Source organism: Peromyscus californicus, unplaced genomic scaffold, assembly GCF_007827085.1.
Source record: "Peromyscus californicus insignis strain IS unplaced genomic scaffold, ASM782708v3 Scaffold_1__1_contigs__length_55948999, whole genome shotgun sequence".
NCBI classification, from domain to species: Eukaryota; Metazoa; Chordata; class Mammalia; order Rodentia; family Cricetidae; genus Peromyscus; species Peromyscus californicus.
Window position 1 is genome coordinate 18208998 of NW_026294492.1, and position 15426 is coordinate 18224423.

General features: G+C 40.4%; 1 protein-coding gene across 6 annotated transcripts in view; it reads right to left on the bottom strand.

Annotated features, from left to right (window-relative positions):
* The window catches only part of Itsn2 (intersectin 2), a 119034-nt gene that overhangs the window by 57720 nt on the left and 45888 nt on the right, over positions 1 to 15426 (bottom strand). For 5 of the 6 annotated variants that reach the window (XR_008220143.1, XM_052745985.1, XM_052745984.1 and 2 more), the window contains exons 15-18: positions 14361 to 14448; positions 10749 to 10888; positions 9522 to 9602; positions 1192 to 1328 (exon numbers count right to left, since the gene is read on the bottom strand). Coding sequence is in view for 5 of the 6 variants with exons in the window: in XM_052745985.1 (XP_052601945.1) it covers positions 1192 to 1328; positions 9522 to 9602; positions 10749 to 10888; positions 14361 to 14448 (446 nt within the window). In the remaining variant the exon portion in view is untranslated. The remainder of the gene's footprint in view (positions 1 to 1191; positions 1329 to 9521; positions 9603 to 10748; positions 10889 to 14360; positions 14449 to 15426) is intronic. The other variant, XM_052745987.1, reaches the window with a different exon arrangement.

Genomic DNA, 15426 nt, shown 5'->3' on the forward strand with positions numbered 1-15426 from the left:
ACTGAGGCCCTTCCTTCCGTATTATTCTGCTGTCTCTGGCTAGGAGACCGTGGATACAGGGCACTTGGAATAAATGATAGTAAAGCTGGGTTTAACTATCTGAACCCACGACTGGATATATGAGGAATTCAGGAGGAGGAGGAACCCTGCGTGGATCTGCACTGCATCCAGAAGCTGTCACTCCACTCCATGTACTGGCACTGGTCACTTTGGAGCCACCAGGGAAGGGGCTCAGTAGGGGATGGGCTTCTTCCCTCCCAGCGTCTGCTGGCTCTTCCTCAGCGTAGCCTGTCTGCTCTTTACTAGAGCAGAGAAAGACTGGCTCATTAGTATCTGTTCACCAATTATACTCATTTCCGACATGACAGAACTTGGGAGAAACAAAGGATTTTACTGACAAAAGCCAAGAAACAAAAGCCAAACAAGCCACACATGGTTTCTAGGGGAAAGGCCGGTGCTTCAGATGCGTGCCCCTCCCCCACGGGGACGGCTGGTTAGTGCATCTCAATGGCATAAAGGCAACTACAGCAGCAGCACGTGATAGTCTTTTCAGAGAGTAAAATCACTTCATGCTTTTAAAATGATGTTTCAGGGAACACACAGATGTACTAGAGAGACAGAGAACTAATGAGAGTTTATTATGTGCAATGTGCAAGATATATGCAATTCCAGCTGCATTATTTATTTAATGCCTACAATTATCTATGAGGTAAACACTGTTTTTTGCAAAAGGAGAAACTGAGGTTTAGAAAGATAAATGGTCTTATTAACCAGGGTCCCTCAGAGAGTAAATGAAAGATCAAGAATCCAATCCAGGTCTGACTCCTATGTCCTTAGCTTTCACAAACAGGCCATAAAAATTGGTTAATGAAAACTCAATACCTAAAAGGGGAATTGAATTTATAAAATTTAGAATCTGATTAGTATCTAGAAATAATCCTTTAATTCCCCTTAAATTTTCATAAACAAAAGCAATGTGCAACAAAGCTAGAATTTTTTTTCTTTTTTAAAGGCAGGGTTTCTCTGTGTAGCCCTGGCTGTCCTGGAACTCACTCTGTAGACCAGGCTGGCCTTGAACTCACAGAGAGCCGCCTGCTTCCTGAGTGCCGGGACTAAAGGCCTGCGCCACCATGGCCTGGCAGAATTTTAACAGTAACACAGTACAACACATTCAGCAGTTGTATTAATTACCTTGCAGCCTCATCTTCTAGTTTCTTTTTCTGTATTTGCTCTAATCTTTTTCTTTCAATTTCCTTCAATTTGTCACGTTTGATTTTATGAAGTTGTTCGAGGGCTAACTGCTGTGTATTATAGCTTTCTCTCAGTTCCTAAGGATAAAATATAAATAAATCAATACTTAACTATTTTAATCATATTTAATAATGTAGCATCTGCATTAAAAATTCTAAGACACATACATATAATTAAATTTAAAAGATCTGAAGGTTTAAAAATATCTACTTAAATGATATAAAAATTTTAATACAGTAAGTACTTCATGCACCTACTAAGACAAACACATGCTATATTCACCTATTTCCACATCAGTTCATCTATAAAGGACAAAGAATATTTAATAAACCAATTATTCGAAGGGCTATTTTCAACAGAAAATGAAATTAATTTAAATATGGAAAACAATTTGCTTGTAATAACATTTAAAAAATTCTGTAAAATGTGTATGTGTGTATGTGTGTGTGTGTGTGTGTGTGTGTGTGTGTGTGTGTACATAGGCCAGAGGTCGAGGTCAAAGGTCAACCTTGAGTGTCATTCCTCAGGTACCAAACTCTTTGTGTTTTGAGACAGACTCTCTCTCACTGGCCTGAAACTTGCCTAATACTGTGGGCTGGCTGGCCTCAGGGATCTGTCTGTGTCCACCTTCCCAGTGCTAGGTTCACAAGCATACACAATGAACTTTTTATGTGTGGTTTTGGCAGGTCTCGGTGTTCCTTGTATTTCCATTGAGAAGCAATCATTTACTCTTGGTCTAAATGATCACTGCACTGCATTTCCCTGCTCAGAATGACTACTCAAAGGACATGAATATGATCCAAGCTGGGTCAGAATCTTTTCTGGGGATATAGATACCTTGACGAGGTGTTATAAAGAGAAACTCTCTGGCTCATTAAACTTAGATGAACTCAATCTGGCTCCTTTAGTACCAGGTGAGACCAGGAGTGACATAGAACAGAGAGGTAAAGATTAGAGGCAGAGGTAGGGCAGGGACTAGGGGAGCTGATCTTCACCTCCACTGCTCAACATTGTAGGGACCACTGTGCTGTCCACCCATTCAACCTGGGTTCTTGAATTGGCTTTCTTTCTCTTGGAATCTACAGTAAACAAGAGTGTGGGGGAAAAGGCTGAAGGAAAGAGAAAACTAACACTAACCAACCAAACAACAAAAAACCAAAACTAAACAGAGGAAGAGAAGGGAAAAACCTAAAATAATCACAAGAAATGTAAGGACAAAGGAAGGAGCTAGACAATATTTAAATACATTTTAGTTTCAGCGTATGGTGTCCCCTCACCCTCCTAGTCAGCAGAGCAGCTACCTCTGTGAAGGGCTGGGGGAGACGAGCCAACCTATGTATTTTCAGAAACAAGCTATGTCAGAGGTAAACTGACTGTCCTGGAGGTCTGGCCTAAGGGTACTGTGGTGACTGAGATTGTTAGAACAGGTTAAGTCTCTTCCATGGTTTGATTTCTTATTTTTGCCTCTAAGTTCTATTGAAGAGCAAAGACCACGTGAGTACAAGAAGCAGCAGGCTGATTTAGGTTAAGAAGCATGCCTCTAAGAGAGTTCATCAAAGTTTGAGTAAAGTTCTGTCAATAATGACTCGCATTATCTCAGGAAAGTTTTACCATTTCCTGGTATGTCTCACAGAACTGCTGGGAGGGTAAAATGAGTTAATCCAGGCAAAGTGCTTATAGCATTGCAAGCTACATAGTTAGACTCCCAATAAATATCAGCTATTGGTGGCAGGAGCCAGGACTAAGGAGAATACTACATTTTGAGAATGTGAAGAGCAATCAAATTAATGTCCAATTTTAGCCTGTGTAACATTAGCCCTCCAATTTATCCTTTAAGATTGAGCTGCAGTAACTTTCCAAGGAGGTTTTATTTCAAGCCTGGAGTCCTTGAAATGGGCCTTCTTCCAATGGCTGACTCAGGACAAAAAGTCTACTAACTGGGACCTCTCCCAGCAAAAGCTGAGTAATTCTTGCAGTTTCAAGTTCTGTCAAGAACTAGAAGTTGAATATGATATAAAAACTACTCATTTACAAGTACAGGAACACTGTCAAAGAACCAGAGATGTCAGGAGCCCGGAGGGAGGAAGCCTGAGAGAGGTGAAGGACACCACCCACCGGACCCCAGCGCTTTCTCCTTCCAGGCACTCACCCATCTGAGAAGCTGAGAGAAAGCAGGCTATGGAGTTAAGCAGAGCAGCTACCTCTGTGAAGGACTGGGGGAGACGAGCTGGAATTCCTTCTGAAGAGGACACATTTTGAATGTCTATCATGGGCACCTCAGGATTAGGGAGTAAGTAAGGGGCTCATGGTTCTGGAGAGCCATCATGGTATGGAGCATGAAGTAGGCAAGCTTGTGCAGTAGCTGAGAACATACATCTGCCCCACAAGTGTGGGGCAGAGAGAGAGCTAACTGGGAATGATCTAGGCTTCTGGAATGTCAAAGCCCACCCCCCAGTGACACACCTCCTCCAACATGGCCATACCTCCTAATGCTTTCCAAACAGATCTACCAACTGATGACCAAGTAAGTATTCAAATCTAGGAGCCTGTGAGGGCCATTCTCATTCAAACCACTACAGAAGCACACCAGTCTCACCTTGAACAGCTCAGTCAGTAACTGACTGAAGGTGATTTATCCCATTTGTTTGCCAGAAGCAAAAGAAAATTGCCTCTGGAAAGAAGATGACTTCATTTACCAAATTACAAGTGAATATCCAAATTATTTCTGTGATTTTTTTCATATAAAAAGCTTGGATTTTAGAATTCAACAACAACAACAAAATTCTGAAGAATACCAGAAGTCAGTGCCATGCATTCAGAAATCAGGAAAAGGGCTGGAGAGACAGCTCAGCAGTTAAGGCTGCTCTTCCAGAAGACTTGGGTTTGATCCCCAGCACCAACACTGTAGCTCACAACAATCTGTAATTCCAATCTCAGAGGATCTGACACCTGCTTCTGGCCTTTGCAGGCACTGGGCATGCACATGGTATACAGACATACAAGCAGGCAATTAATATAAATCAAGTCTGCAAATTGTAATCTCCAGGATACCTACTACCAGAAAAGTAAAAGACGGCATAGCTAGGTTAGAGAGAAGGAAGGAAGAAGGAAGGAAGTTCCTATCCCTCCCTGAAAGGCCTAGATCTTGCAGTCCTCCTGCCTTACCCTGTTACAGATTGCTCGGGAGGGTGGATGTAGCCACTGTTAAGCTGCCATAGCTTAAGTAAATAACTCCCTAACCATGCTCAGGCAGAATCCTAACTAAATGAAGTAAATTTCCAAAAAATGAAGGAGGAGGACTTTTTAGGAAGGAGAGGGTATTAAGTGGGAGGGACTGTGCTCAAATTATATTAAATATGTGAATGAAGCTGTGAAGGAAGAAGGAGGGAGGGAGAGCAGGAAGGGGGAGGGAGGGAAGGAAGGGAATAAAAGTATATGTACTAAAAAAGGGCAAGGTGAGAAAGAGAAATACAAAATAAGTGAGGCAAAATAAATAACAGATGAAAAACAATGACAGTTCACAGTCCAAATTTGTCAATAAGTATATTAAACAGACCGACTACTCCATTCAAATATAAACTGTACCAAGTGAGCAATCTCCCCAGTTCCCCCACTCCATTTTTCTTTCTTTTTTTCCGAGACAGGCTCTTACCATGTAGAGACTGTATTCAAACTGGACTCAAAGGCACCTGTGTGCCAGGGTGGCCTAGATCTTGTAGTCCTCCTGCCTTAGCCTCCCAGTGCTGGGATTGGAGGAAAAGAACTAGTCCTAAAGCAAGAAGCCTCCCTAGAGGAACCCAGCATGATAAATGGACCCACCACATAAACTACAATGGTTTTCAATCTACTCACACTAGAACAGAACAAAAGGCAACACAATCAAAGGGACCAATGCATAATCCCAGTGGGGAATCTAATCATTGCAGTCTCTGTAACTCAGGCAAGGAGGTCAGCACACCAGACCACTCTGCCTTCCCTGGAGGGCAAGAGCTTGTAATCTGAGAGCCAGCGCATTTCTAAGGTTTTAAAATTATTTTTAGTAGACTTCAGAAGTCCATGAACATGGCTAGGGACAAAATTAATTTTTATTTTTACTAGCTTCTATCTGAAATCCAACATTTCCATCAATGTCAGATGCAAGCAATAAACCACCATGATATTACTCACATTTATGACATTTTCACCAACAGAAACTGAAGATATTCTTATAATTATAGGTTACGTGCTATTATGACTTAAAAATGGTGTATCTGTCACTAGATCTTATTTAATTCATAAGCATAGAATCATATATACTTGAACTTATATTTGGTAACATTTAAATATATATATATTATATATAAAATAAAACATACATATGTATGTTTATATTTAGCAGTGTTGGGGATCCAAGGCTAAACACATGCTAGGCAGGTGCTCTGGCACTGAGTCACACCCTCGGTCCCTCATTTAAAACACTGTGAATGGATGTAGAAAGGAGTCCACAGCATAAACATATTTAAGACGCTTTGCTTCAGAAACCAAAGTTCCCTCCCCATGCCCTGCTGCAGTTCTTCAGGTCCACACTTCCTGTTATTGTAACCCACCTTGAAGAGACATGTTCCAAAGGTACACCTGACACACAAATCACCCCTTGACACCTGGAGGGTACAACTAACAACTCTGGTGTTGGCGGATTCTACTTTTCCTCTATAGAAGAGCACTTCCTCACTTACTCTCCTGAGTCAATAGCAGTAGCTTTCATCGCAGTAGGTATTTTAGAGACTCTGTGCAACTCTTCCCTAATAAGAACCACCCAAGTATCTGTATAGCACATGAGGGCTCAGCCTGTATCTGTCTGTCTGTGTGTGTGCATACTATTTCACTGTCAGCTACTGATCCCCTGGTCACTGATTCTCATTTATTCCTGTCTGACCTCTGCACTGATGATCCAATAAAAACTTAACTCTGAGATCAGACCTTTTAAACGCTTCTTAATGGACCATTCCTGCTATTACGCCTTGGGCTCCACTATGAACTGTTACTGGTCAAAAATCCTATACTTCACACACGCTCTCAAGCCTCGGAGCCTTTCTTAAACCTGGTATAGCCACCTCAAGGGGTCCTCAGCTTCTCCGAGACCCCTACTCTCTTGGCTTTCTCATTCTTTCTTAATCAGCCCCTCCTCCTCTAGGATCCATTCATATCCAGTTCCTATTTCAGAGTTCATCTTTATCCTAATTCTTGTGTTAAGATCTGTAACTCCCCGTCCCTTCCACCTTGGCCACCGTCTCCGAAGACCTCAAGTCTGTAAGCAGCAGCCATGAACCTGTTAACCTGTTTCACCTGCTGTCTCTGTGCTTGTATCTAAGCAGCTGTGCATAAGCAGAGGAAAGTCATATAATTAGGCCTGGAGTCTTCAACTGAAACTCATTACCTGGAATGAAATAGGCATTTAATGCTGCTCAACACATTGTTTTCGTCTCTCAAGCTTGTACTCACCTGCCCCCAACAACCAAGGCATCTAGTTTAGGGAATTTCCTAATCCCCCTGTCCATCATCTTTCCTAAAAACCTCACCTAGAACCCATCAGACTAGAACTCCTTTTCTTCCCATCTCAAAATTAGTAAAACTTCTTGCGTCTGTCTTTTTTTTTTTTTTTTTTTTTTTAAACCTGGAGTGGTTATCCCATGCTCTCACGTACCCAGGGAGAGTCTTTGTAATGATTCAATACATTCCAAGTCTTGAAGCTTCTAACTTCCTGCTTTCTACAACCAAATGTAACTGCACTGATCTTTTTTTTTTTTTTTCTTTTTCTTTTTGGTTTATCAAGACAGGGTTTCTCTGTGTAACATTCCTGGCTGGCTGGAACTTGCTCAGTAGAGTAGGTTTGAACTGCACTGATCTTTACCCATCTGTTACTGGAAGAATTCTTTCTTCAACAATTACATTTATTTACTTATTTATGTGATTTGTGTGTATACAAATGTATATAGATGCCACGGTGTATATGTGGACGTCCAAGAATGTCCTGTTGGAACCAGTCCCTCCTCCACCACACAGGTCCTAGGGGTTGAATTTAGATCATCAGGTATGGTAGCGAGTGCCTTCTCCTGCTGATCTATCCCTCCAGCCTGTGGAAGGCTTTTTGTTTTGTTTTGGTTTTGGTTTTTCGAGACAGGCTTTCTCTGTGTAGTTTTGGTGCCTGTCCTGGATCTTGCCCTGTAGCCCAGGCTGGCCTCGAACTCCCAGAGATACACCTGGCTCTGCCTCCCAAGTGCTGGGATTAAAGGCGTGTGCCACCGTTGCCCGGCTCTTCTTTTTAAAGAAATCCTTTAATCTATGCTCTGGATTTTTTCTTTTTCCTTTTCTTTTCTTTCTTCCTTTTTTTGGGGGTATGAATGTGTGTGTTCATGTGTATGTTGTGTGTGTTCGTGTGTGTATGTGTGTGTGTGTGCCAGAGTTCAACACCATATGCCTTCCTCAATTGTTTTCTGCCTTATTTTTAATAATATTTTTATTTATACATACAATGTATTGTGAGTATTCATCTCACTCCCCCAACTCTTCCCCCACCTCCCTACCCACTGAGCTTCATATTCTCTTTCTCTTTTAAAAACAAAACAAACAAACAAACAAAACTATGGAGTCCAGTTTGTGTTGGCTGATGACTCCTGGGGCATGGGCCTGCCCTGGTCTCTGGAGTATGGCTGATATAGCCGTCACCTTGTTTTTTGAGACAGGGTCTCTCACCGCCTAGTCTCCCTAGCACTGGCATTACAGGTGGGTGTGCCACATGTGGCTTTTTTACATAGGCCCTTTTCATGGCAAACACGTAACCCATTTCCTTAGCCCCTGGATCTTTTTCTTAATCTACTTCTTCAGGGACTGGGCTCTACCAATCATCATACTCATCTCTACACACCGCCATCTCCCCCCCTCACCCCCTCTCTGCTGTCTCCTTCAGCCTCATGCTTTCTAACTCTCTCCAGAGTTGCTCATACGCATTTAACAGTCTTCATCCCCATCCACTGCTGATCCACAGCATCCAGCTTCTGCTTACTGCTCAGCTGAAACGGTGCTTTCTGTGCAGTTCAGAGGGAGTCAATGGAAGTCCTCAGCACTGTGCTGTGATCCCTCTGGATCATCTTACAGTGACGACTACAAAGGCTTCTTTTCTTGCTTTCTGTAGCTACACTCAAGTTTCCTATCCACTGACTTACAGACTTCACAGTCCTGTAGCGTCCTCTGATGAAAGTGTCAATAAGCAGTGAAAACCCAGAAGGCAGGAAGCAGAGGGAAGAAAGTAAAGCAAGACAGAATCATGTGCCGGCCTGTAGAGCTCCAATGCTAAAGGGAAGATCAGACAGTATCTATGAATGAGTACGGCCCACCAATCTGCACTGATCTTCATTCACAATGAAGAAACTCACACTTCATTTTCACATGATCTGTAGCAAAGTTCTGAGACCAGACACCCGGTCAGTCATGTTCTAATCCTACAGATCAGTCAACACCTGGGGCCCTGTTACTGCTGCTTCTCCACTCTGCCCTGCCTTTTCCAAAGGAGAGCTGAGGTGTAATTACTGTGGGACGTATACGGAGCAGTCTATTGCCACACATTTTAGCACTGAGGAGGAAGTGTAATAAGAATCTACAAGGGTACGCAAGTGGTTAATATAAACCACCTCTCTTTAAACTACATTAAAGGAGGACTTCATTGAATATTTTGAATAGTCTTGTGAATTAGAAACGGCAAAGCACATAATTTACACGTATTTATTTTTACCTCGAGTGTGTGTTAGAATACAAGGCCTGATAAGTAATGATGCCCTTGTATTACTGGTTCTTTACCTTATTTTGCCTCATGTAGAATTAGGGTGCAGAACGGTGCATACAAGACAAGACCCTGCCCTAGACTGCAGGAAGGAGAAACTCAAGCAATGGCATTCAGGGATAGGGGTGATTTCCTCTCACATCCCCTTAGCTTCCCCTTGAATCACCCCACTAGTTAATCCAATCCAGAGATAATGTAAGGGAACCAGTTGGATTCCTCATGAAGGGGGACACTGTGGGCAGCCTTCCTGATTTCTAGCATTAAACTCAGACAGGCAATTAGACAGCAGAAGGATATCAGAGCAAACAGAAAGGGAAAAAAAGGTTTTATTGTATATGTTATTCCAAACAAAGATAATCAGATAAAGGCAAAGAATAGTCCAGTTTAAAAGAGAAAACAGTAAAGTAACCAAAAAATAAAAAATAAAAAAGGAAGCTAGATATTAGAAAATAACCTTAAGTAAGAGGAAGAGGTTGTTGAGACAGCTTAGCAGAGACAAAAGGCACTGAAGAACAGAGTCATCCATATTCCCACACTGTAAGATAAGGCAGATAAAAGGCCAGTTAAACTATGTACAGATTTTAAAAAGTAATTTCAGGAAGATAACGTGACTGGCTTGCTTGACCATCAGTGACAAACGACCATGTTTTAATTGTTCTAAAGAAGGCATCTTTGTGTAAAGTACATTATCAGCATTATTCACCTCAGTTTTCTGTCCTTAACTGAAGCCACCATGATGTCTTTCTTTATCATGTTGTTTATTCCATAATTGTTGCTAATGTTACTCTAAATAAGTCAACAAGATAAAAACCATATGAAGAAATAGCTTTCTTAAAGAATTACTATACAACACTGTATGCTTTCATAACTTTATGCATTGTTAGCAAAGGATGAACTGAGACTACTCCCAAATTTGAGTGAAATACCGTTAGTCTGGATTTTAGCATTCCATTCACAGCTTCAGTATCCAACTAACATTATATTACCTCCATTCATATGGCTTCAGTATTCAATTACCATTGCCCCAAAAGAAAAACACACAGTCTGCTTGGGCACCTGCTCTGTCACAGGGGCAGACAATAACCAATGCATCATGAACTACATGAAGTTTATAGTATCAGACTGTCCTTTAGATTTCCCTATGCATTTTATTGCTTCACAAAGATTAATTATAGCAGAACAAAGAGACAAACAAGAAAAAGAATTAAGTGTGTTAACAGGTCTACCACCAGAGCAGTTTTGAAATGTCCATGCTCATCCCCCCCACTCTGCTTTGAGACAGGTATCATGTAGCCCAGGCTAGTCTTAAACTCTCTAGGTTACTGAGGAATGGCCTTGAATTCTAAACTGTTTGTGTCAGCCTCCCAACTTCTGGGATTTACAGGTGTGCGCCATCATGCCCGCCTGTTTTCTACTTCAGAATGCGCCGACTTTACTTCTGAAGGGCTGACTAAGGCAGCTGCTTTTGAAATGCATGTTTGCCAATAAAAAGAGCACATAGTCATCAAAACCTGGAAACTCTGGAAAAAAATATTTAACCTTATGACACAATATTTACTAAACTTTAGAGAACATTAAAAACAATATGATTCTAGTAGATGAAGTGATATAATCAATTACGAAAATGTAATACATTACAAGAAGTAGTTACAAAGTCATGAAGATAATAGAAGAGAAATACCTTCAGTTGATTGTTAAATGAATCCATTTCTGAGAGCTTAGATGCAGTTTCTTTTTCAAGAGCATCTAATTGTTCTTTAAGTCTTTGGCATAATTCTTCCTTTTCTAATGATTTTTTATGAAGTAAACTCATCCCTGAATCTGAAGTACAAAAGTATCAAGTCAGTTTACATTTGAGAGATGCTCCTATCATTTCCTGTCTGCTCAAAATGATGTAACTAGAGAAATACAAAGGGCATATAATAATCCATAGGTGAGTAGAAGAGACAATACCTTTTATTCCCAAACAATATCTTGTAAAGGTCCTCGAAGGAAATGGATATAAATATTGGTTCTCTACTGAAAGGATCAGGACTCGAAAAACTCTACATTAGGCCGGGCGGTGGTGGCGCACGCCTTTAATCCCAGCACTCGGGAGGCAGAGCCAGGCGGATCTCTGTGAGTTCGAGGCCAGCCTGGGCTACCAAGTGAGTTCTAGGAGAGGCGCAAAGCTACACAGAGAAACCCTGTCTCGAAAAACCAAAAAAAAAAACAAAAAACTCTACATTAGAAAAGGTGTTTGACCAAACACAATAGGCATGATACCACATACCTTATTAAATGAGGTGAATATAAAACCATAGCATAAAGTGGGACTCACAGTAAATACTCAGCTAACAAAATATACTGTTAAAGTAGCTTCATACTTACTTATAACGGTCTCAAGAACAGAGGACTACTCACAGCCAGGACCCAATAAGCTTTACTAACAGGACTATTTAATAACACATTTTGAAAGGTAAGAAGAGAGAGTTTCATTGTACATGATTAAAAAAAATTTACACAAGAATAGAGGAACTAGGTATAAATACAGTGTTTTCCATTAAAATGAAATAGTAGTATTACTATCTAAATACATATTCTAAAATTTTGTATTGTTAAGGTATAGAAATCAAGTATAGAATTTAAATAAAATTAAACACGCAGAGTAAAAAGTTAAGTCCTCCTTCATCTAAAATCCTAACTTCTCCTTTTAAGCATTTGTACTGGGGCTGGAGAGATGGCTCAGAGGTTAAGAGCACTGACTGTTCTTCCAGAGGTCCTGAGTTCAATTCCCAGCACCCACATGATGTCTCACAACCATCTGTAATGAGATCTGGCACCCTCTTCTGTATATATAATAAATAAGTAAGTCTTTTTAAAAAAAAGCATTTGTACTTAGATACGTGTGTATTCACCAAACTTCTACTTAATAGGCTCACATTATCTACAGCATTCTATAACACATATTTGTTTATTTATATTTTTGGTTTTTTAAATTTTGGTGATAGTCGCCGGGCGGTGGTGGCGCACACCTTTAATCCCAGCACTCGGGAGGCAGAGCCAGGCGGATCTCTGTGAGTTTGAGGCCAGCCTGGGCTACCAAGTGAGTCCCAGGAAAGGCGCAAAGCTACACAGAGAAACCCTGTCTCGAAAAAACCAAAAAAAAAAAAAAAATTTGGCGATAGTAGAGATTGAACTGGGGCCTCATGCACACATGCTAGGTGAGCACACACACCCCATCTTCAGTTATTTTAAATTTAAGAATATATCTTATCAATTAGGACATGCAGATCTCATTCTATTTACATAGTAGTCTACATTATGGCTATTGTTTTAATATAACTAATCCTTTTTTATGGTAAAATCCATTTTTATGGTAAGCACCATTCTACTGTTTCTCTTAGTTCAACGTTTTTAGATTTCACACGTGAGATCACACATATTTTATTTACATGGCTGACTTATTTTACTGAGTCTACAGCCTCCATATTATCCATGTCACAAATGACACTGCTTCCCTCTTTTTTTAAGGTAGGATATTCAATTTTTTGTGTATGCATGTGCACACACACATTTTTCTCTGTCTGCTTTCCTGTTGATGAATATGTTTCCACACTTGGCTACTGTGCAGACGCTACAATGAACAGTGGAGTGCACAGATATGATGGACATCTGCTTCCACACTTGGCTGCTGTGCAGGCGCTACAGTGAACAGGGGAGTGCACACATACCTTTGAGACAGTGATTTACTTCTTTCCGATCCACACTCAGATGTGGGTCACATGGTATCACATGGTAGTTTAATTTTTAATGATTCAAGGATCTGCCTAACTATTTTCTATCATATCTACTGATTTACATCCCCATCAATGGGGTGCCAGATTTTCCTCTCTCACCAACTCATATTTCTTCTCCTTCTGATAACATCTATCCTAAGAGGTCTGAGGGGATAATTCAATGATCAGCAATGGTGACCACCCCTCAAATATCTAGTAGTCATTTTTATCTCTTCTTTGGGGAAATGCTTATTCAAGTCTTCTGCCCATTTTTACGTTGGGCCATATGGAGTTTTTCTGTTAGTTTTGGGGATTTTTCTATATTGGGTTGTATGAATTCCTTATATATTTTGGATATCAAACCCCTATCAGATATATAATTCACAGATATTTTCTCTCTCTCCGTGGACTGCTTTGCATCTTGGGTATCTCCTTGGCTGTGCAGAATTCTTTTAGTGGGATGTAGGATGACTTGTTTCAGATTTCTTAAGCTTTTGATATATTTCTATGACAATTTCCTATTTCTATTTTTCTATTTGTGGTGATTTTTGTTAAACTGTCAATGGGGCTGAAGAGCTGGCTCAGTAGTTAAGAGTACTGGCTGCTCTTCCAGACCTCCGGAGTTCGATTCCCAGCACCCACATGGTGGCTCACCACTGTAACTTCAATTTTAGTGGCTCCAATGCCCTTTCCTGGCCACTCAAGCACTGCACACATGTAGTGCCCAGACACACATGAAGACAGACAAATAAAAAACTTTCAAAAGTCCTGCTAAAACAGACCAGACGCTATGAAGGTGGAGGTGAGATGAAGAGGCAGGGGTGGATCTGAGAGGAGTGAGGGCAGGAGTGAGGGCAAAAGTGATCAGAGTACACTGTATGAAATCCTGAAAGAATTAATAAAAATAGTATATTAAAAATGGTTGTAAATCTTCTTTATATCAAGGTACTTTTGTCTGTCTTCTTTCAGGAGCTTTATAGTTTGTATTTTATATTTAGGTTGTACTCTTCTATCTTTGTTGTTGGTTTTGAGACAGGGTTTCATTTTTCAGCCCAGGCTGACATGGAATTTGCAGTGCAGCCCAGGCTGGACTTGAATTCATGACAATCTGCTTGCCCCAGTCTACAATGTTCTGGGACAGGCATGAGCTCCTGTGCCCAAGCTTAGGTGTGTGATTCATTTTCATGGATGGGAAAACAAGGGTCAATTTTACCCTTTTGCATGTGGTTATCCATTTCCCTATATGATTTCTATATGAGATCACGCTTTACCACTATGCTTTACCACTGATTACTTGCCATCTTTGTCCAAACTGCGAGCGAAAAGAAACCTTTCCTTTCTTTAGTTATTTCTTGTCAGGTATCTGGTCACAGCTATGAGATAAGTAGCTAATACAACTTACGATAATATTTTTCACATTATTTTGAAAAATTTAACTTACAGGCAAAATATCATTTTAACGGAATAATGCCATTTTAAAATAATATATTAAAACAATTATTCAGAAACAAAACAAAACTTAAGAGACTTCTTACCAGGTGTGTTATTGAGCTGCATGTTTTTAATTCTTTCATTTAGTAATTGCTTCTCAGGTACCAGATAGATAAGCTTATTTTGATATTCCTTTAAAAAAGAAAATTAGACTCTTGATTAAAACAATATAATGTCTAAGAACTTTTTGAAAAATTTAAAACATGATTTAATCACTTTTAAGACTCAACAGAAATACTACATGGCTGTAGTGTAGAATTATATAGGATAAAAAGAGAAAATATTTAATCAAATACTGATGAATGGGCAGCTGAAATTTAAAGGTAGCCGGGCGGTGGTGGCGCACGCCTGTAATCCCAGCACTCGGGAGGCAGAGCCAGGCGGATCTCTGTGAGTTCGAGGCCAGCCTGGGCTACCAAGTGAGTCCCAGGAAAGGCGCAAAGCTGCACAGAGAAACCCTGTCTCGAAAAACCAAAAAAAAAAAAAAAAAAAAAAAAAAAAAAAAAAAAAAAGAAATTTAAAGGTAATAAAGAATGCCTTCATCAACGCAGAGTATCTAGAGACCTCAACTTTTCTGCACTGTAATGGATGACAGGTGGCAAAGAATGAGAGGGGCCTCCATGTCTAGACAACACATGTAAACAGGCCACAACACTCCATAATGCATAAGTATGTATCAAAGAGCGACTGAGATCTTAGGGAGAAACGGGGAAGCAGTTTTAAACCATGGAAAAAATGGCCCTGCCGTGACAAGGGGAAGACCGATTACCCATCCTTGCAGTAAAGAAGTTAAGTGAGAAGATTCTCCAGGTGGAGAATACTTTTAGTGTACCTATTTTCAAATAGCAATAATTGAACCAGACTCCACTTCAGAAGCAAAGAAGTACCAGGTCTCTGAAAAAAACATCTAATATTTTCTCACCACAGTTCTGAAAAGAGTAACTTCAACTCAGAATTTCCTAAACCTAATAGTAACAACTTCATTGTAATATATGATACGGTGTAAATACGGGTGTCCTGCCATAATTCCAGGACTGACACATGACTCCCAACACTATAGTGATAAGGGTAAGGCTGTACAAGTGATCAAACCATGAGGACATTCCCTCA